The following is a 19,767-nucleotide window of genomic DNA, read 5'->3' as shown; positions in this document are numbered from 1 at the left end:
GGGCAGCAGCCCCAGCGGCCTGCCGCCCCCACCGCAGCCGAAGTTTTCCAGGATGGAGCCTGTGGGGAAGGAAAGAGGTCAGCACGGGGCGGTGGGAGCAGTGCCCTGCCCGCCTGGACCAGGCCGAGGCTGCAGCCCGGAGCCCTGGGACCCGCCTGGCGCCCGGCAGGCACCCAGCCCATGGTTTCTGGTGGAAGCAGTAAGGAGCAGAGGTGGGCGAACGTGGCCCTCCTTGCAGAGCGTGGGCAGCAGAGTCAGGGCTGGATGCCGCGTGGCTCTCCCACTGCCCGGCTGGCCCTGAGTTCCCATCCAGCTGGCGCTCTGCATTCCCAGCTGTGGACGGTGTCCTCGCCATGGACTGAGTTCTGGAGAAGAGCCCAGGAGGGCCTGACCCTCACCCTCTGGGGGGGCTGCCAGCCAGGCTCCTGGGACAGGGCTGACTGAGCGAGCAGGCTGCTGTAGGGAGGGCTGAGACCCATGCCCACGGGAGGGAGGAAAGAGGTAGGGGGGCAGGGAGAAGTGAGCAGTGACAGGCCCTTCGGCAGCCTTGGCGGACCCCTGGGGAGCTCTGGGCCTCAAACAGCCCTTATACTCTGGCAGTGATCGGTCCCTGGATGGAGGCCACCCTGGGAAGGGTGACCTTGGTGAGGCAGCTGTCAGCGGCCCGGGCGATCTCTGCAGGAGGCGGAGAGGTGAAGGCCATCTGCTAGCAGTTCCCTCACAGCTGAGTCAACAAGTCCTTGCTTAGGGAAGAGCTGGTGGTGCATCCCCGTGTTCAGGTCCCACTAGCCCACACTGTGGTCCACACTGGCCGTCAGTCCCCGAGGGAGCCTGGAGGGTAAGTGCCCCAGTGGCTGGTGCACGGCCTGGCACAGGGTCAGCACCCGAGAAGTGTTTGGTGAAACTGCCTTCCATCTCAAAACTTGGCCAACACCTCCTGAGGCTGAACACAAGGCTGCCTCCTCCAGGAAGTCCTCCCTGCCCTTCCCTAGTGGACATGCTTTCTCTCTCCCTGACACAGCTCTACCTCCGTGCTGTTTGGCTCATTCTGCGGGTGACTGTGCATCTGGTGGCATGGCCTTCAACTGAATGCTCCCTCTAAGCACAGGAGTGAGACTCTATCACTCCTGCCCAGGGCCTTTGCCACGGTGCCCACACAGGTGCCCGGTAAGAGGCCGAATGAATCATGAGGACGAGGATGGTGTGAGCAGGGTGTGCCTGTGTTTGGGTTGTAGGGTGCAGCATGGTGTAGTTGAAAGAGCATGGGCTCTGCAGCCACTCAAGCCTGGGCTAGGTCTCAGCTCTGCCCTTGGTTTAAGTGAGGCCCTTCATCTCTCTGAGCCTCAGTTTCCTAGTCTGTGCAAGGGGCTGGTAAGATCCACTCTATTGTGGCCAGTGAGAGGACACACAGCGCTCGATGGGCATGAACCTGGTGGTGCTGCCCCAGGCTCTGTCCCCCTACCCCCCACCCAGCCCACACACCAGGACCTCCACTCACCACTTCCCGGGAGGGGAGGCAGCTTGGGGTTCCGGGGGTGTGGAGCCGGCCCGGCCCACGAGCAGGAATCTTTAAGTGACTTGAGCTTCTCCCTCTTGAGCTGCTCTAGCCGGTGCATGGCGGTCATGTGTTGGCGCAGCTGCAGGCCGCCGGCGGAAGGGGCGGCCAGGGCTGAGGTGTCGGCCCCCGGGGGCGTGTCATCCAGCGCTGTCAGGTCTCCCAAGCTTCCAGGCCCCGTCCCTGGCATGTCCACCCCGCTGTCATTGTTGGGGGCGCTGCCCAAGGGAGAGGGCTCGCTGCTGCAGGATGACTGGGCCCCAGGGCTGGCCTGGCACAGCTGGAGAGGATGGGGTGAGGTCAGATCGGCGGTGCGAGGACCACCTGGCCTGCGCCCAGGACTGCACCCACAAGGCACCTTTGCACACCCAGGGGCAGGAAGGAAGCTGCCCTGTGAGGACCGTTCGAATATCTTCTCTGAACCTCGGCCTCCCCAACTACAAGATGGGCCTGAACTGCCTTCAGGACAGAGTTGGTGGGTGCAAGGGATGCATCGGCATGGAGAGGACACCAGTAACTGTCAGCCGCCCTGCCCCGCACCGTCCCTGCTCAGCCCACCCTCACTCATGCCAGCCCGCCCCACCCCACTCGGAGCTGGCGAGCCGTCAACAGGTGGACACCTTGAAGCTGTGCCCACAGAAGCAGCCGCAGCCGCGTGAGGCTGACATGAAAGGCACTTGAACATTCCCAACACCCGCGATGTGCACGATGAAGGAAGGGGCAAGGAGCGCTGCGGCTGCCTTCTCAGCAGGCCGCGGGGAGCGTGTTCGGAAGGGAAGGACAGGCGGGAGGGGGCTGTCCAAGGGCCATCCCAGCAGCCCTCGCGCTGGGCTGGGGCAGAGGGGCTGGGAGCCCATGGCGCATGACAGTGCAGAACCCACGGAACCCGGACCTGAGCCCCAGCGAGGCTGACGCTGGAGGAGCACCTCTGGGCTCATTTCTAGACTGATTGCCCCCAAATTCCACACTTTTCTTCGGGAAGCGGCAAAGCTCCATCCTGTCCAGGCACCACCCAGGGTCCTCAGCTCACTCTGCACCTTCTGTAGGTCAGTCCTGTCCGCTGCAGCCCTCACCCACCTCCACTCTGCCTGTCCCTCATGCGGGGAGGTCCCCACTGCCTGCTCCTGGGCCTGTCAGCTTGACTCTTGCTGCCAGCCTTGCCTGTTCCAGGGTCCTACCTGCCGTCTACCTATCCAAACCCGCCTTCCCCTGGACAAGCCCCAGCCCACCCTCACTCACGCCAGCCCGCCCCGCCCTCAGGCTCACCTCAGTACCGTCTATCCTTGGGGAGGTACAGTCGGGGAAAAGAGGCGGAGACAAAGAACAGGTGGTTAGAACGAAAGGAGTGGAGGCCCGAGGGGTTAGGATGCAGACAGGACAGCGGGCAGGCAGCCCGAGGCGGCTCTGGTGCTGGTTAGAAGGAGACACCGGCAGCCACTCCGCCCCTCGCAGACTGGCCACATGGGGGCAGGCACTCCATCGCCCACAGCCTGCCCAGCACCACGGGACCTGCCACAGAGCTTCTGTGAGGCCCAGGGCGGTGAAGGGAGAAGAGCCGAGCTGGAGAAAGCACGTGGGGTGCTTAGAGAGAGGGCCTGGGAGGGCCCCCAGCTGCAGGTGGGGCACTGGACCCCAGGCGGTGCTCTGGAATGGGCCTGGCCTGCTGGGCGTGGCTTCCTGGGGGCCGGGGCCGCCACTGCCCACTCTGCTTACCCCGGAGCTCTCGGTCTTGATGGCTTTGACGTGCAGGCAGTCCTCAGCGGACTGGCTGGTGCTGCTGGCCTCGGCGCTCTCCTCGGAGCGCTGGCCGCCGGGCTCAGTGCCGGCCTCAGGGTCCCCGTTCTCCTTGAGCAACAGGGCGCGGAGGTGCACGTCGTTGCGCTGCTTCTTGGTGACATGAGCGTCTGGGCCGTGCACGGTTTTCACGTGCTTCCGGAGAGAGCTGGGGTCCGTGTAGCGCTTGGTGCAGCCTGGGATCTTGCAGATGTAGGGTTTCTGGGAGAGAAGCAGGCGGCGTTACGGGCCACGAAGGCACTCGGCATGGGCGCACGCCCCTCTGGAAGCCATGCCGCCTCCCGTGGCAGAGCCTGGCTGCTACCGCTGGAAGGCGCGCCCCATTTGCCGCCATGCCATCTGATGGAAGGGGCACGCCCTGCCAGCCTGTGTGCATGTTTCCGGCAGGTGATCATGTGGCTAAGGGAGCCCCCGCCACACCTGGGGACAGAGATCAGAGGCTGGAGGGAGGGGACAGAGCCTGGCGTGACCATCCCGCCTCCCTGACCAGGGCGCGGGACTTTGGACATCAGGAGTGAGGGTGACACTTCCCGGTGCCCATGAGGCAGCGCTGGAGCCCAGGCTCCCTGAGGAGGAGAAGACGGGTCAGAGGCAGAGGAACTGGCTCAAAGCTGCCCGGCCATGGGATGAAAACCAGGGTTTCTGAACCTCAGTCCTGAGCTCATATACATGCACATGCTACACCCACATACATACATGCACATTTATATGTGTACACACATGTCTACATGCAGGCACATACCCAATAAATACAGGCACACACATATACACATGCAGGAGTACACATGCTTACAAACACATTGACATGCACATCTACATATAAAGCACACACACATACCTACATGTGTACATACTTACAAATTCACACCCACATCCTTCCCCACACATAATGCATACACATGTACAACCACACCCACATGCATACCCGTATTAACACACAGGCACACACAGGCACACACCCCTCTTCAAGGCCAGCTCATCTGTAGAGACTGAGGGGTTCAGATACCTCTGGGAAGTCCTTTAACTTCTTACAAGCATTGGAGCAAGTCCCTTAGGGGTTCAAAATGTATCTAAGCCCTAGCTGTTTTGGTTCAGTGGATAGAGCAACAGCCCATGGACTGAAGGATTTCGTGTTCAATTCCCGGTCAGGCCACGTGCCCGAGTTGCGGGTTCCATCCCCAGTAGGGGGCGTGCAGGAACCAACCAATCAATGATTCTCTCTCATCATTGATGTTTCTCTCTCTCTCCCTCTCCCTTCCTCTCTAAAATCAATAAAAATGTATTTAAAAAAATGTATCTAAGCTTTTAGAAATGTTCTTTCCGAAGTCTCCCTGAGTGACAGCATTTGATCAGCAGGGCAGGGCCTGGGAGGTGGGCAGAGCGGACGCCATGGGTCCCCGCCCACTTCCCTCCCAGGGCTCTCAGCCCCGCCAGGGCTCTGGCTCCTGGGGGAGACAAAGGCTGCCCCGTGTCCCTCACAGGCCAAGCGGGACTGGCAGCACTAGCGGGTAGGCCTGGCCTCACCAGCTGCCCAGGCCCTGTGTGCTGAGCTGACAGAGCTCGGTGGGGAGAGGGCCCCTGGCACCTGGCCTCCAGGCGTCTAGAGGACACAGGGCGATGCGTGTGCCTGTGTGCCCGCGGGGCCGGAGCAGCTGGCGTACCTCGTTGGAGTGGGTGCGGTTCTGGTGCTTGGCGCGGTCCGAAGCGTTGGAGAAGGCCTTGTTGCAGCCCTCGTGCTCGCACACATATGGCTTCTCCCCGGTGTGGGACCGCAGGTGCGTCTTCAGGTTCTCCAGGCGCGAGTAGGCCTTGGAGCAGCCCTCGAACTGGGAAGAGGTGGGTTTGGTGAGTGAGGGCGCCCCGGACCCAACGCGGGAGCCTGGCCTTGGGCCAGACATGCTCCCAGCCCTGTCTGCTCCACCCCGCAGTGCAGCCAGGAGCGTCAGCTCAGCAGTAACACCTACCCTCCCTTCTGATTAGGGAACTGACACCTGGCATTTCTGGGAAACTTGGCCGGGACTGAGACGTACAGAGGGATGACAGCGCTGCCCGCCAGGGACAGCCCGCCGACCCCAGCGACGTCTCATTCTGCTGGCACTGCAGACATCCTTTTTTAAACCAAAATCAGGAATGTGGCATTACTTAGTTATGTTTCCTGCTTGTTAAAACCAACAGCACATTGTGAGACCATCAGCAAAAACTCTTTCAAATGTTATTTTTAATTATTTCCCAATGCCCCTCCCTGATTGGAACTGTTCTGTGCTTCGAATGTGCTGAGAATAAACTCCAGAGTCCTCGTGGCCTCGCCCTCGCTCTGGCCACCTCGATCTCCTCAGGTCCTTGAGCCCACTCTTCTTCCAGGCTGGGCCCTGGCACACAGTCCCCTTTGGCCAAACCCTCTCCCCCAGCCCCGCCCCCCGGCCCTGGCCTGGCTCACTGCCTCTCCGACTTGTAGGTCATCCCTGCGAGCACTTCTCTGACATTCTTAATCATGCTAACCACCCTCCCCATTTAAGCTCCCTCACACAATTTGGAATGATCTTAATCGCTCTGTGACCTGGCTCCCCACTAGGGTACATGCTGCACGACCGCAGCTTCCTTTTAGGGCTTGTTCATTTCTGCGTCCCTAGTACTTAGTGCCAGATGAAAGGAACACCTCGGGAAGGAAGGAAGGAAGGAGGGAGGGAGGGAAGGAGGGAGGGGAGGTAGGTAGGAGGGAAGGAAGGAAGGAAGGAAGGAGGGAAGGAGGGAAGGAGGGAGGGGAGGTAGGTAGGAGGGAAGGAAGGAAGGAAGGAAGGAGGGAAGGAGGGAAGGAGGGAGGGGAGGTAGGTAGGAGGGAAGGAAGGAAGGAAGGAAGGAGGGAAGGAGGGAAGGAGGGAGGGGAGGTAGGTAGGAGGGAAGGAAGGAAGGAAGGAAGGAGGGAAGGAGGGAAGGAGGGAGGGGAGGTAGGTAGGAGGGAAGGAAGGAAGGAAGGAAGGAGGGAAGGAGGGAAGGAGGGAGGGGAGGTAGGTAGGAGGGAAGGAAGGAAGGAAGGAAGGAGGGAAGGAGGGAAGGAGGGAGGGGAGGTAGGTAGGAGGGAAGGAAGGAAGGAAGGAAGGAGGGAAGGAGGGAAGGAGGGAGGGGAGGTAGGTAGGAGGGAAGGAAGGAAGGAAGGAAGGAGGGAAGGAGGGAAGGAGGGAGGGGAGGTAGGTAGGAGGGAAGGAAGGAAGGAAGGAAGGAGGGAAGGAGGGAAGGAGGGAGGGGAGGTAGGTAGGAGGGAAGGAAGGAAGGAAGGAAGGAGGGAAGGAGGGAAGGAGGGAGGGGAGGTAGGTAGGAGGGAAGGAAGGAAGGAAGGAAGGAGGGAAGGAGGGAAGGAGGGAGGGGAGGTAGGTAGGAGGGAAGGAAGGAAGGAAGGAAGGAGGGAAGGAGGGAAGGAGGGAGGGGAGGTAGGTAGGAGGGAAGGAAGGATGGAAGGAAGGAGTGAGTGAGGTGGCAGGGAGGGAGGGGGGGTTGGGGGACCAGGAGTGTACACTTAGATCCTGCAGCAGCATCCAATGTACGTGTGAGAACTGACCTCAGAATGACAGGGAAACCAGCAGGCACTGTCTCATTCCCCCCGCCTGGCCCCCCACCCCCCTTATTTCCGACTGACTGAGCACAGGCGGCCCAAAGGCCTTTGATCTGTTCCTGCGGCTCAGGGCTCAGGGCGGAGGACTAAGGCTCAGAAAATAACTTCCTGCAAAGGACCCAGAAGAGCCAACAGTCTTACAAAAGGAGGGCTAATTTGAGGACTGACACTTCCCAACCTCAAAACTTACTGTAAAACGACGATAACCTGACGGTGGTCCTGGCCAGGACACAGAGATCAACGCAGGGGCAGTGAGAGCTCAGAAACGAGCTCCTGTGCTCAGGGCCATCTGATGGTCAGCAAGGGCGCCAAGGCCGGCCGAGGGGACGAACAGCCTCTCCGACAAACGGGACGGGACAACGGCTGAGCCACGTGCGAAAGAAGGGAGTGGGACCGTCCCTCACGCCGAATACAAAAGTGAACTCAAAATGGACTAAGACCTACAAGGAGGTGCTGCCCTATACAACTAGACACAGGTGGGGCAAAGCAGGTTGTCGGAACTCAGAACTTTGTGCTTCAAAGGACACTATCAAGAAAATGGAAAGAAAACCCACGGGATGGGAGAAAATATTGGCTAATCATAAGGCCTAGGAGAACTACTACCACTTTGCAATAAAACGACAAATAATTTAAAAATGGGCAAAATATTTGAGTAGACATTTCTCCAGAAAAGATATATGAAGAGGCCAGTAATCACATGAGCAGACACTGAACTTCATCAGTCCTCAGGCAAACACGAGTCAGAACCACAGCGTCATGCCCCCGCAGTCCACCGTGATGGCGGGAATCAGAGGACGGGTAACTCACGCCGGCAAGACGCGGAGAAACCAACCCTGCGCACGGCTGGCGGGGAGGTGAGCAGTGCAGCAGCCTCTCTGGAAATCAGTCCGGCTGGTCCTCAAAAAGTTAAAATAAGAGCTCCCACATGACCCAGCAATTCTGCTCTAGCATGTACACGAGAACTGAAAGTAGGTCCGCACAGAAACTTGTGCACAAGTGCTCACAGCAGCATGTTCATGATAGCCAAAGAGTAAAAGCAGTGAACGTATCCGTCAACCGATGAACGGGCTAGAAAACTAGCACCTATCCATACAACGGAATACCATTTAGCCACGACGTGAAGGAGTGAAGTGCTGATACACGCTGCACCACGGGTGAGCCTTAAGAACAGGCTAGGCGAAGAGGCCAGGCCGAGGGCTCACACTGCGCGGTCTCACTTCTACTGACTGTGCAGCAGGCCAGCTCAGGGGGAGGGCGGATCAGTGGCTCTCAGGGAGTCGGGGAAGAGAGAGCAGGAAGTGACTGCTCACAGGTATGTGGCTCTGATTGGGGTGATGAAAATGTTCTGGAATTAGCTAGTAATTCACAACTTGTGAATATACTAAACATCACAGAAATTGCACCTTGTTAAACGATGATAAACTTTATAGTATGTGAATCTTATTTCAATGAAAAACTTGCTAACAGAGGTAACATAGTTCATTGAATCCTGGGCAGCACCAATCTTAAGACAGCCCGATCTCGAGGCAGTAAAATGAGAATAAAATGCACATCTTGGAATCCATGAAACAGGGCAAGTCATGAAGAGATGCTTCCCAAGGTTTCGGCTGCAGCCATCAGCGCCTCACTGGGCCTACTCCCCTTTCACGAGAGACCGATTTCTGTGTGTGAAAAAGGCCTTACCGATCATCATCCCAGGTCCGTCACTCCATAAGGGAGGCCGTCTGAGAGGGCTTCTATTTGTGTTCACTTAAAAAAACAGAGATTTTACCCCTCATGGCTCAAGCCGTGATGCCCAGTGAAGCTTTCCTCTGCGCAGGGCACAGGCTGCAGGTGCTGCCCAGCCAGCGCCTGCGTGGGTCACCAAAACACGAGAAGACATGAGAAGTGTGGGGCCAGCTGTGCTGGGAGGGTGGCAGTCACACTCCTACTGCAGTACACCCTGAGCGAGAACTGAGTTCTGGACGACAGGCAGGCGCGGGGCCTCAAGGACCGAGACAGGCAGAAGGCCCAGGGCAGGAGCAGACCGAACAGCCCGACCCTGGGCTCAGCCCGGCTCAGAGCCGCTGGGGCCGCCCCGCGCGGCTGCGGGAGGGCGAGGAGGGCGCACTCACCGTGCACTTGTGCGGCTTCTCGCCCGTGTGCCGGCGCATGTGCACCACCAGCATGTACTGCGCCTTGAAGGGCTTCTGCTCCCGCGTGCAGGCCTGCCAGCGGCACACGAACTCCTTCTTCTCCCCGTGGATGTGCTCGTTGTTGATGTGCTGCCGGAACAAGCCCCGAAGGGGGTGAGCCCGGCCAGCGCCTCGGACCCCCTGGTGAGCGCAGGCCACCCCCACAGACCACCGCCCACTCTGCCGGCTCACCCTCCTCCTGTGGTTAGTGGCCACCAAGTGAAGACATACTGTGTGCTAATGTCTCGGCTGTATTTCCCAATTAGTCATCAAAGCGACCATCTCAGATGGTCAAAGGCGCCCCGCTCACCCCAGACGGGGCTCCGGGCTCCAGTCCTCGGAGGACTGGTGGCCATGACGATGCTCCCGGCTGCGCTGCACACAGTGGGCACTAATTACCTGCAGCGAGGCAGACAGGGTGCCTGAGAAGCCTCTCTGAGCTTGCCCCTGTTGTTCCGGGTGTTTACATTAAGTTTCTGTTATAATGGAAACGTCATTGCGTCCTGTCTCATCTGTGATAACCCGTAAGATGGCGGCTTTGTCCCTTTGCACAGAGGCTCAGCCTGTTCGTGGCTGCAGGGACTGACCCCCGCGGAGGACCCTGGGACCGTGTGGCACTGTCCATGGCACAGCACAGCCCGAGAGGGGGGAGCAGAGCTGCCAGTGACCGTGTGACTGGTGAGCAGCATGGCACTGGGACCCTGCTAGTCAGCTCGCGGCCCACTGGGGCGAATGGGGCAGAGCGAGGCAAGCAGCCACCCTGGGCGGGTGGTCCTCAGACTGGCTTGGTCAGCACTGGTCTGGGCAGGAACAGGGCTGACTTTCCTGCCTCCCGGGCCCTACGCCCACACGTGGCATCTGCCCTGGCCTCACCATCTGCATGGCGCCCCGCGTGGTTTCTCCTGTACATGGTGCCTCGGGCCCAGAGGCTTTCTGTCTCAGGTAACAGCACGCGGGCCTGGGCAGACGCCGGGGTTTCAGTCACCTGCTTTGATTATCTAGTCCTGAGCTCAGTCCTCCCTGAAGCAGGCGTGTCACTCACTGCCCCTGAGCTCAGTCCTCCCTGAAGCAAGCGTGTCACTCACTGCCTCTGAGCTCAGTCCTCCCTGAAGCAGGCGTATCACTCACTGCCCCTGAGCTCAGTCCTCCCTGAGGCAAGCGTGTCACTCACTGCCCCTGAGCTCAGTCCTCCCTGAAGCAGGCATATCACTCACTGCCCCTGAGCTCAGTCCTCCCTGAAGCAGGCGTGTCACTCACTGCCTCTGAGCTGGGCCGTGTGGACATGTGGGTGGTGCCCCCGGGACTTTCATGTCCCCATTTTGGGCTGTGGGTCTACCTGGGGTGGAAAGAGGTGGTGGTGGAGGCTCACACAGTGGTGCAGAGGACACTGCTCCTTGCTCCCTCCCACTGGGGCTTCTCTCTAAAGCAGGGAGCGCAGGTCCCATCCTCCCCTTCCTCGCCCTTGGCTCCAGGCCTGTCCTGCTGTATGCCAGTCAGGCTGGGCCTACCTCCCCGGGGAGGGGGTGTGTGGAACATCAGGTCCTGCAGTCCCTCCTCTCCAGCCCCAGCCCCTCTCTTCTTTCGTTCTCAGCTCCCACTCGCTTTCATCCCCTCCTTCAGCCTCTCCTAGACCCACACTGCCCAGTGTGCCAGTCCCTCCCCACTTGTGCTCTGAGCCCCTGAAATGTGGCTGCTCCCAGCTGGGAGGGGCTGTAAGTGTAACACACCTGTTTCAAACACAGTGAAAAAATAAGGGATGTCAAATGTTCCAATATTTTGTTTTATACTGATTACATGTTGAAATGATAATCTCTTAGATATACTGGGTTAAATAAAATGTATCATTGAAACGAATGTCACCTGTTTCCTTTCACTCGTACGCGTGCTCCTACATAATATAAAGTGACGCGGGTGGCCTTCGTGGCCTGCAGTCTTCTCCTGGCGATGCTGCTGTGGACCTTTGAACCCGCAAGGCTGTCCGAGCTGGACGCCGAGGCCTCGTGCCTGAGTGCAGGCCCCACTGGCGGGCACGCAAACGCCAGCGTGGCTGCAACTAAAACCTACAGCACCTTGAGCTTCCCGGGGAACCTTCTCTATTAGCCTCACTTCCCATTTTTAAAGGCTTCCGAATGATGGGAGTGTGCCCTGACAATGCCGTTCAGTTTTTCTTATTGGTTTACTTAGCAACAAATTGTTCATCATCGACTGAGGGCTCCAGCCGCCCGTGAGCCTGCCGCCATCCATCTTCCCGGGAAGCAGACGGAGCTGGTGCTGCGCCGGCTCCCTCTCCCAGGGGCTGGCTCTTCCGGGGCCGGCAGAGGCGCACACCCACAGCCGCAGGGACAGCCCAGGCACAGACGGGAGCCTGTAGCGGGAGCCCCCCTTCCCGCCCGGACCCCTCTGCCTTCCTTTGAGGAATCCCTCCCTGCTCCTTGGGGCCAACTCACTCATTACTGAGCGCATCTTGTCATCCTGGTCTCACTCTGCCCGGCCCCTGCCTGGCCCAGATGCCGCCCCTTCTTCCTCCGATCGAATCTGATCTGTCCCATAACTCAGCTCCCACGTCCCTTCTCCACCTCGGACTCCTGACGCAAAGCGTATAGACAAGACCCTGCCTCACAGGTTCCACGCCAGCTGGGGGATGGTCCGCTAGGACATGTGTCTCCTGGATGGGCATGTGGGAGGAAAAACCCACACACAAGAGAAGCCCACAGCACTGGACAGCAACTGTGGCACAGACGGAGGAAGCGGAGGGGTGGGCGGTGCTCTCAACCTGAGCTGCCAGCGCTGGGGAGAAGGACGCTCGCTCGGGGTGGCTCCTGGGTGTGAGCAGTGCGGGCACGCATGTGCATGTGCGTGTGCATGTGCAGTGCGGGCACGCATGTGCATGTGCATGTGCATGTGCAGTGCGGGCACGCGTGTGCATGTGCGTGTGCATGTGCAGTGTGGGCACGCGTGTGTATGTGTGTGTGCGTGCATGTGTGCGCGCCCCCCCCTCCCCACTGCTAGTTTAGTGTGGTGCTCATCTTTACAGACACTCATTCACCAGGAGCATGTGCAGGGACGGGGTGTGGGGGCTTGTTCTTGAATTTAAGTTCTCTTCTGGGTGGAGAAGAGAGGCACTCGGGGCTGGTGTGGCGACCAGGCATGGGCTGCGCTCTCTGCTAAGTGTTTACGCTGGGGTCATATTCCATCTCCACACCCCTGTGGAGTAGGACTCACCCCACACGGGAGGAACTCTGCGGCTCACGGAGGTTGAGTGGCCTGTTCTCACCTGTTTCGACTCGCTGCCTGTGGTTTGAAGCCTGTGCCTCCACGCTGAGCCCCACGCCTGTTCCTCCCACTGCACAAACGACCCCGCAGCCGCCACAGCAGGTGCCGCCATCGAAGAGCTTACGGTGGGGACCAAGGCGAGGGCGCACCCTGACGGGCACCCAGATCAGGAGGTCTTCTCTGGCCTGCTGACCTGCCAGTACCAGGCATGTTCACGAAGCCCCCTGATCGGGCGGGGACAGCCACCTGCACCTGTGCGGATCACTAAGCACTGCCTCCAAGCGGAAATGGCCAACTCCGTCCTCCACGGGAGGAACTTCCTTCAGTTTTCGGGGTCAGGATTGCTCTTACTCTGCCATGCCGGCCGGCTTAGCTGGCCTCACTGCCCTCTCTGCCTTGGTTATCAGGACGCTCAGGAAAAGGGTTCACCTATGAGCTACAGCTCAGAGGACTTGGCTTTGCATACTAACTGGACTTCTGACTCCCTTTTATTGCTCATTTCCCCTGAATTGTCCTGTTTCCTTGTTTTTCTTCTAATCTCTTGTACTGCATATGTATCTGTAAGCCCCCTCTTAGACACAGGCCTGGATAAGGAATCATGCTGCCCACTTGTGAGGACATGGCACCCCTGGAGCCTCCTCCTCCATCCCCTCCTCTGTCTGGGGCCTGGCAGGCTGCAGGCTCCCTGGGCCCAGGCCGTGCCCCCGCCGGGTGACGGGGCCGGAAGGCTTACATGCACCAGCTGCTCCTGCGTGTCATACTCCTTGGTGCAGTCCTCCCAGTGGCAGTTGGTCTCGTAGATGACCACCTCCGCCTCCTGCTTGCAGTCGTCCCTGTCCAGGTCTTCCTTGAGGTCGGCCAGCTGCTCCTGCGGAGGAGCAGAGCACACCCCTGAGCCTCGTCCAGCAGCCAGCCCTGCCTAGAGGCTGCCGTCAGCTCTGCACAGCCTGTGCCCAGGCCCCGGGCTGTGCAGGTGCACACACAGGCACGCGCACACACAGGGGCTGGCTTTCCCAGCCCCTCCTCAGCGGGCTCCTACTCATCATTCTCCTGTTACACAGCCGTCCTGGGCCCCTCCCTCCTCTCGATGCCAACTTGTCATCACCAACGCATCTCGCCACATCCTGAGTCAACTGACATGGCGAGGAGAGCTGGAGCGAGCAGGCAGTGGCTTTGCTGTTTAGCTTGGTTTCCCCTGTGAGGAGCCTGGTGGGCTCACAGGCCCTGGGGTGGGGCATTTTAGTCACAGGGTCTGCTCTCCACCGAGGCAAGAGAAACCCAACAGGCATCTGGCCTGGCCCTCCAGACCTCTCACTTTCATACTGTCTTCTCCTCCCAGGCACCCAGCACACCTGGATTCGAACCCAGGACAGCGCGTGGCTGAGTGAACGTGTTCGCACGTCTTCCCAGCAGCGGATCCGTGGAACAGCCTGCAATGGGGGCTTTCTTCCCGCGCTGCAGCCAGAAAGGAGGCTCGGCGGGCTCCTCGTCCTCCCAGACACACAGCGAGTGTGGAGGCCTGGACTTGGACTCCGGCCCCCCCTCCCCCCTGCATGGAGCCCACACGTGCCCATTTCAAGGTGACAGGCCTCCACCCAGTCACAGGTGCTTCAATTCAAAGGGGACAACATGTTTGACTCCAAAACCAGCAATAGACTGAGCATAAATCGGCACCACCGCCTGGGAGGGAACGGGAGCTGGTGGAAGGGAGGCACCCGGGCCCCGGGCGGGAGGAAGGCCCAGGAGGAGCTGCCGAGGACGTCAAGGGCTCCCGGCTCCGCTGCCTCCCGACGTTCCACGGGCCGCCTGCCGGGCCCGCCCCGAGCAGCGCCAGGCAGAGCCGACGCCAGGATGACCTGCTTCCCGTTCAGACTACCTACCACCGGCACAGATGTTCAAACCAGAGCAGCCTCTGGGGCAAACATTACAGCTCGGGCTGAGGGGGAGACATCTCCCCAGTCAAGGGTCCCCACAGACTCCAGACACTCAGCCTCACTCCTCACACTGATCTGTGGCGAGGGGTGACATCAGCACCCCGGCCCCTGCGGCCGGGGACCCGCCCTCCTGGCCGCCCTCGGTTGTTTGTGAACGCACCTTCCAATCAACACACGTGTTCAATGCACGCGCTCTGAAGAGGAAAACGAGGTGTAGTGCAAGAAGTCCCCCGGCAGCTCCAGGGCACATGCCTGCCTCCTTAGAAAGGGGGACCGCGTGCCCGCTCCGCCCTCACCCTTGCAGGAGACCTGGCCCCGGACTGCATGCTCTGCTGATTCAGGGAAGAGGCTGCGGGGACAGGCGTGTGGGGACGGGGATGGCGGGGCGGCGGTGCCCCCGGCCCCCAGGGCGCGCTGGGTGTCTTCCTAGCCCACAGGTTTGAGGCTGAGGCAGGGAGGGAAGCTGGGCTTCATTTTGTGCCAAGGGAGGGCATGCCCACCCACCTTGCAGGAGCCGGGTCACTGAATCAGGACAGAGTGACATGGTGACAACCTCCTCATGATAAATGGCTCTCCTTCTCCTGACACAAATGAGGAGCCCAGCTGGGCAGGCAGGAGGGCATACGGGGCCCGGAGCTGGACGGGACGGGGGAGGGGGAGCTCCCTGTGCTCAGTGTGGCCTCCACCGTCCTCGCTGCTCCCGTGCTGCTCTCCCCAGGACGTGCGCCGCCCTCATCCATCCCCACCGCCCGATGAGGGCCGCCCCACGGAAGCCACGCATCACACTAAGAGGCTTTGGCGTCGGCGAGGGGAGAAGCATTTGTCACAAGCCCCTCTGTCTGCCTGACAGTAACAGAACCCAATATTTCATAAAAATTAAGTGCCCCGAGCATGCCCAATGGCTCGCAGTCTGATAAAGGATGGTGTGACAGAGGCAGGGAGGCAGGGACAGGAGGCCTGAGCACCGCCGGTGTCAGCGCTGTGACAGGGCAGTAACGGATGGAGGCCAGGCCACCGTGAGAGACGGTGGGAGGCTCGTCTGCGCGGCCAGCACTCACCCCAAGCCCTTCCCCCACAGCCTCTGCTGCAGGAGCTGGACTGTCTGCCTGTCCTCTCGGATGTTGGGCCAGGAGGCAGGGACTCCTGAGGGACCTGCACAGGGTCTCAGCCCCGCAGGACCACCCTGGCTGTGGGGCGCTCCGTCCCTCACCTTCCCTGTCCTTCCCCGTCACCACACACTCATTCCCTCACATGTGCATGGAGTCCTTGGAAACTAGATTTCACAGTTATCGTGCACCAGGCCCGGTGTAAACCCTGATGGCCTGGAACCAAACCAGACCCTTCCCTAGAGGGCCCCCTCCCCACAGCGCCCGGTGCAGTGCAGGAGGCAGCAATGACCCGGGCCAGGCAGGGCTCCTAGCTCTGCAGGAGGGTCAGGAGGGGCTGAAGTGGCAGTGAAGGGGCAGGGCTCCAGGGGGAGGGAGCCTCTGGACAGGAGCCTGAGCCATCAGGGACATGAGCACCTCGGGCTTGTGCTGCATGAGGGTGAGGGGAGTAGTGGGGGCGAGACAGCTGCAGCCCCATAGCATCCATTCACTCATTCTGTTGACATGTTACAGAGAGGAAGGGGGAGAGAAGAAGAGAGAGAAACACTGGTTGCCTCCCATACTAGCCCCAACCGGGGATTGAACCTGAAATCCAGGTATGTACCCTGACGGGGAATCGAACCAGCAACCTTTCCGTGCATGGGATGACACTCAACCAGCCCAGTCACTCCCGCCCGGCAATTCAGGGTGTGTCTGAGGAGCCTGTAAGGTGCAGGGTGCTGGGGACACAGCTCTGGTCCTCCCTGAGCTCAGGACCGTCTGCCCCGCCCATCCTGGCTCAGTCATTTGCTCATTGGTTCATGCAGGCAGCCACCTGCTCATCCTTCACCAGCAGGAGCTCAGCCCCAAGGCTGCTGACCCCGCGGATGAGGCCGGGCCCAGCCTGGAGACGTGAGAGTGGCGGGCAGGTTACCTGCGTCAGGGTGACCGGGGAGGCTGGCTGCAGGCCCTCGGCCTCCGTCTTGACCTTGCTGCGCTTATGGATGACGATGGGGTTGACGGTGCTGCTCACAGCCGACTCGCTGTTCTGCTTGCTCTGAAGGGGTGCAGAGGAGAGCCTGTCACAGGGTCAGGGAGGACACCCCAAACCTCCGGACCGTCTGCACACAGCCTATCCGGGCCAACCCTTGTGTTCGGAGTGGGAGAAACTGAGTCCTTCCAGGCAGGGGCACGGCCAGGAGAGAGCCTGGACGGCCTGCCAGCAGCTCGCGCCACGTCCACGGCAGCGGAACAGAGGCCTCTCTCTGGGAAGGGGGCTCGGAGGGCTGGGTGAAAAGGGGGAGGGACTGAGAAGCAGGGGTTCACGGGGATGTACCGCACAGCACAGGGAATATAGTCAGTGACATTGTAATAACTATGTGGGCGCCAGGAGGGCGCTGGAAATATTGGGGGTCACTTTATAAAGTATATGATTACCTCACCACTATGCTGTACACCCAAAATTAATACAAAATAATATTGAATGTGAACTGCAATGAAAACATAAAATTAAAGAATTTTTTAAAAAAGAAGGTCTTTGGTGAATCCATGCTCCAAAACTAAACTGCACGGTATTACTATTCATTAATCCATTTCATATTCTGGGCACGGAGCACCTACACTGTGCTGACTGAATTCTAGGTTTCCCCATCTACTTAGCTGTCTACTGCGCAGGCGACATCAGAACTGAGGCCAGGCGCTGCCCACAGGAGTGGGCGCGGTGTCAGGACCCCTCCCAGGCCTCATCCAGCCTCATCCAGCCCAGGCCTTTCAATCCCGTGGCCTCTCCACAGAAGGCACCCGAGCCACACCTGCACCCCGAGTCCTCCTGCACGTGGCCAGTGTGAGATGGGGACCGCCAGCCCTCGTGGAGTCGGAGCATCAGTTGGCCCACTCCGCGCCCTGCACCCGCCTACCTGGCTGGCGTCGTTCAGACAGTTGCTGCTGCTGCTGAGCTGGGTGGGCGTGGTGCTGATGGAGGTGAGGGCCATGGGCTGCTGGGCCAGGAAGGTGGGGGAGGGCTGGATCAGTGGCGGTGTGTGTCCGAAGGCCGAGCCCAGGCCCCTCTGCTGGCTCAGGATCTGCTGGTAGGCCACGGGGTTGATGGGATGGGGGAAGGTGAAGGCTGGGCTGCAGAGAAGAGCAGAGAGGTGGTGGAGCGGAGGAGAGGGAGGGGGGACCAGGCCTCTGCTAGGCCAGTACTTCCTGGGCAGAGAAGGCCTTGCCCAGGGCTCGGACGGGCATGTGCTCGCCTCACCATCACACGGCTCTGCCTCCCTCCGAACCAGCAGTGGCTCTCCACTGTGCCATCCCAGGCTTAGTCTCCAGACCCGGTCCCAGGGGCAGCCTTCACCCTGGCAGGTTGGCCCCCAGATTCCGTCCCACCCCACCCTGGCCCTTCACGGCTCTGGCGCGGGGTGCACCCCTGCTCTCTCTGAGCCCCACTTGGCCTCCGAAGCCGTTCTAAAGCCCTCGTCCAGGAAGTGAGCCCTGAGCCCTCCGGGGCACAGCCCCCTCTTCTCCGTGTACTGCACTTGGGTCTACACGGCCACTTGCACTAGCCTCTTTCCAGAAGAGTCCACTGAAGGGAGAAGGTGGCCCAGGCTGAGTGTAAGGAGCTGTGGCTCCCCCCCTGCTCTCCCTCAGATCCCACCCCGATGGAGGGCGGGGATCAGTGGCCGTGTCCAGAGAGGTGTGGGCCTCCTGGAAACGAGGCCCGGGCCCCATCATCCTCAGGTGACCGCAGCCACAGCTGGCAGCCTCACGGGACCGAAGCTAAGCCAGCTCACACCCTGACCCTCAGAGATGACAAATGCCTGCTGTTTAAGCCGCCGAGTTTCGAAGGAATCTACTGTGCAGCAGAGACAGCGGATGTCTGTTACCACTTCTACTCCTGCGTCCTGGGCCGAGCGCTCCCAGCAGTCCTAACACCTCTGGCCTCTCGGATGCGCAAGGGGAGCACATGGTGTCTGTCAGCCGCGTCCTCAAACAGAGGGGCTGGGCTAGTGGCGTTGATGAGGGTGGGGTGTGCCATGCAGTGGCCACGTGGGAGCCTGCTGCCAGCCAGGGACTCCCTTGCATGGCCCCGGTCAGTGTCACTCACCCTGTGTGCCCCCAAGCGCATCTGGGACCTGGCTGCCCCATGGCACTCCCTTAAATACTAGGAATGTCACCTTTGACTTCGGGACCGAATCTTTCAGGACAGGCCCGCCAGACATTGTGTTTGGGGCATGAAGTCCTGTCTTTCTTCTCTGGTGAAAGCGCTGACCCTCCCTACTTGGTCCCCAGTCCAGCTCCCAACTCTCAGCCCTCCGCTTGCCGGCTGGGCTCACCTGAGGGTGCCCGCCGACAGGTGCCCGTAGGAGCCGCTGGCGGCGGAGCTGCTGCGCGAGTTGTTGATGTAGGCCACCAGCGAGTTGGGGGAGGTCCGGATCATCCGCTGCAGGTCCAGGCTGGCATCCGACAGCGGGGAGATGGACAGCGCCCGCTTGCGGCTCAGGCGGGGCGTCACCCGTGGGCTGGAGAAACGCGACACTGTGGGACAGCCAACCCAAGACACATCAGGGAAACGTGTTTGGGGGGGGGGTGAGGGGGCAGGTGGACTGCAGGCGAAGGACAGCTCTGCCATTCTCCAGTGGTGGCCTCTTGGGCCAGGGCTTAGCCACTTTCAGCCTCAGTTTGCTCATCTATAAAATGGACTGATCCACACGAGGTGTGGCGAGGATTTAAGAAGCACAGGTCAGCGCCCTTCCTGTTCGGGATGCAGGGACCAGCTGGACCCACAGTGCCTGACGCAGGACAGCCAAGTGCACAGGGTACGTGAACCACCCACGAGGCGAGCACCAAATGGTTGCCGGTTCGATTCTCAGTCGGGGCACATACCTGGGTTGCAGGTTCCATCTCCAGTTGGGGCATGTATGGAAGGCAACGTATCGATGTTTCTCTTTCACATCAATGTTTCTCTCCCTCTCTCTCTAAGCATGTCCTCTGGTGAGGATTAAAAACAAAACAAAGGGCCTGGCCAGTCCCAGAAGCCCCTCTGTCTGTCCAGACCCGCCCAAGCTGGCCTGACCTCTAAAAGGCAGCTCAGTCTTCGTAGTTTTGAGTATTTGCTATTCATGTAGATGAGATTATAAATACTATTTGATTCAGCTTCTTCATCCAGTGCTAGTTTGTGAGATTGCTCTGCACTGCTGTGTGTAGCAGTCACTGGCTTTTTCATTGTTGTAGAAAATTCCATTGGGCGACTCTGTGGCCAGGGTAGCCCGGTATGTTCCTGGGGGAGAGGTCCTATGTGGTCTGAGCCTGTCTGAGCAGGCACCATGAGCAGGGCCAGGCCGTGGGG

The 19,767-nt window shown here is 60.0% G+C and overlaps 1 protein-coding gene across 1 annotated transcript in view; it reads right to left on the bottom strand.

Annotated features, from left to right (window-relative positions):
• GLI2 (GLI family zinc finger 2) overlaps positions 1–19,767 on the bottom strand; it is a 54,222-nt gene that overhangs the window by 2,346 nt on the left and 32,109 nt on the right. The window contains 9 exon segments of the mRNA XM_015567770.1: positions 20–59; positions 1,499–1,835; positions 3,269–3,550; positions 5,011–5,175; positions 9,071–9,220; positions 13,137–13,271; positions 16,357–16,479; positions 17,339–17,552; positions 18,755–18,956. Coding sequence (XP_015423256.1) covers positions 20–59; positions 1,499–1,835; positions 3,269–3,550; positions 5,011–5,175; positions 9,071–9,220; positions 13,137–13,271; positions 16,357–16,479; positions 17,339–17,552; positions 18,755–18,956 — 1,648 coding nt within the window.

The sequence above is a fragment of the Myotis davidii genome, unplaced genomic scaffold, assembly GCF_000327345.1.
Source record: "Myotis davidii unplaced genomic scaffold, ASM32734v1 scaffold3, whole genome shotgun sequence".
NCBI classification, from domain to species: Eukaryota; Metazoa; Chordata; class Mammalia; order Chiroptera; family Vespertilionidae; genus Myotis; species Myotis davidii.
Note: the sequence above shows the minus strand (reverse complement) of the source record. Positions and strands in the feature narration are given on the sequence as shown.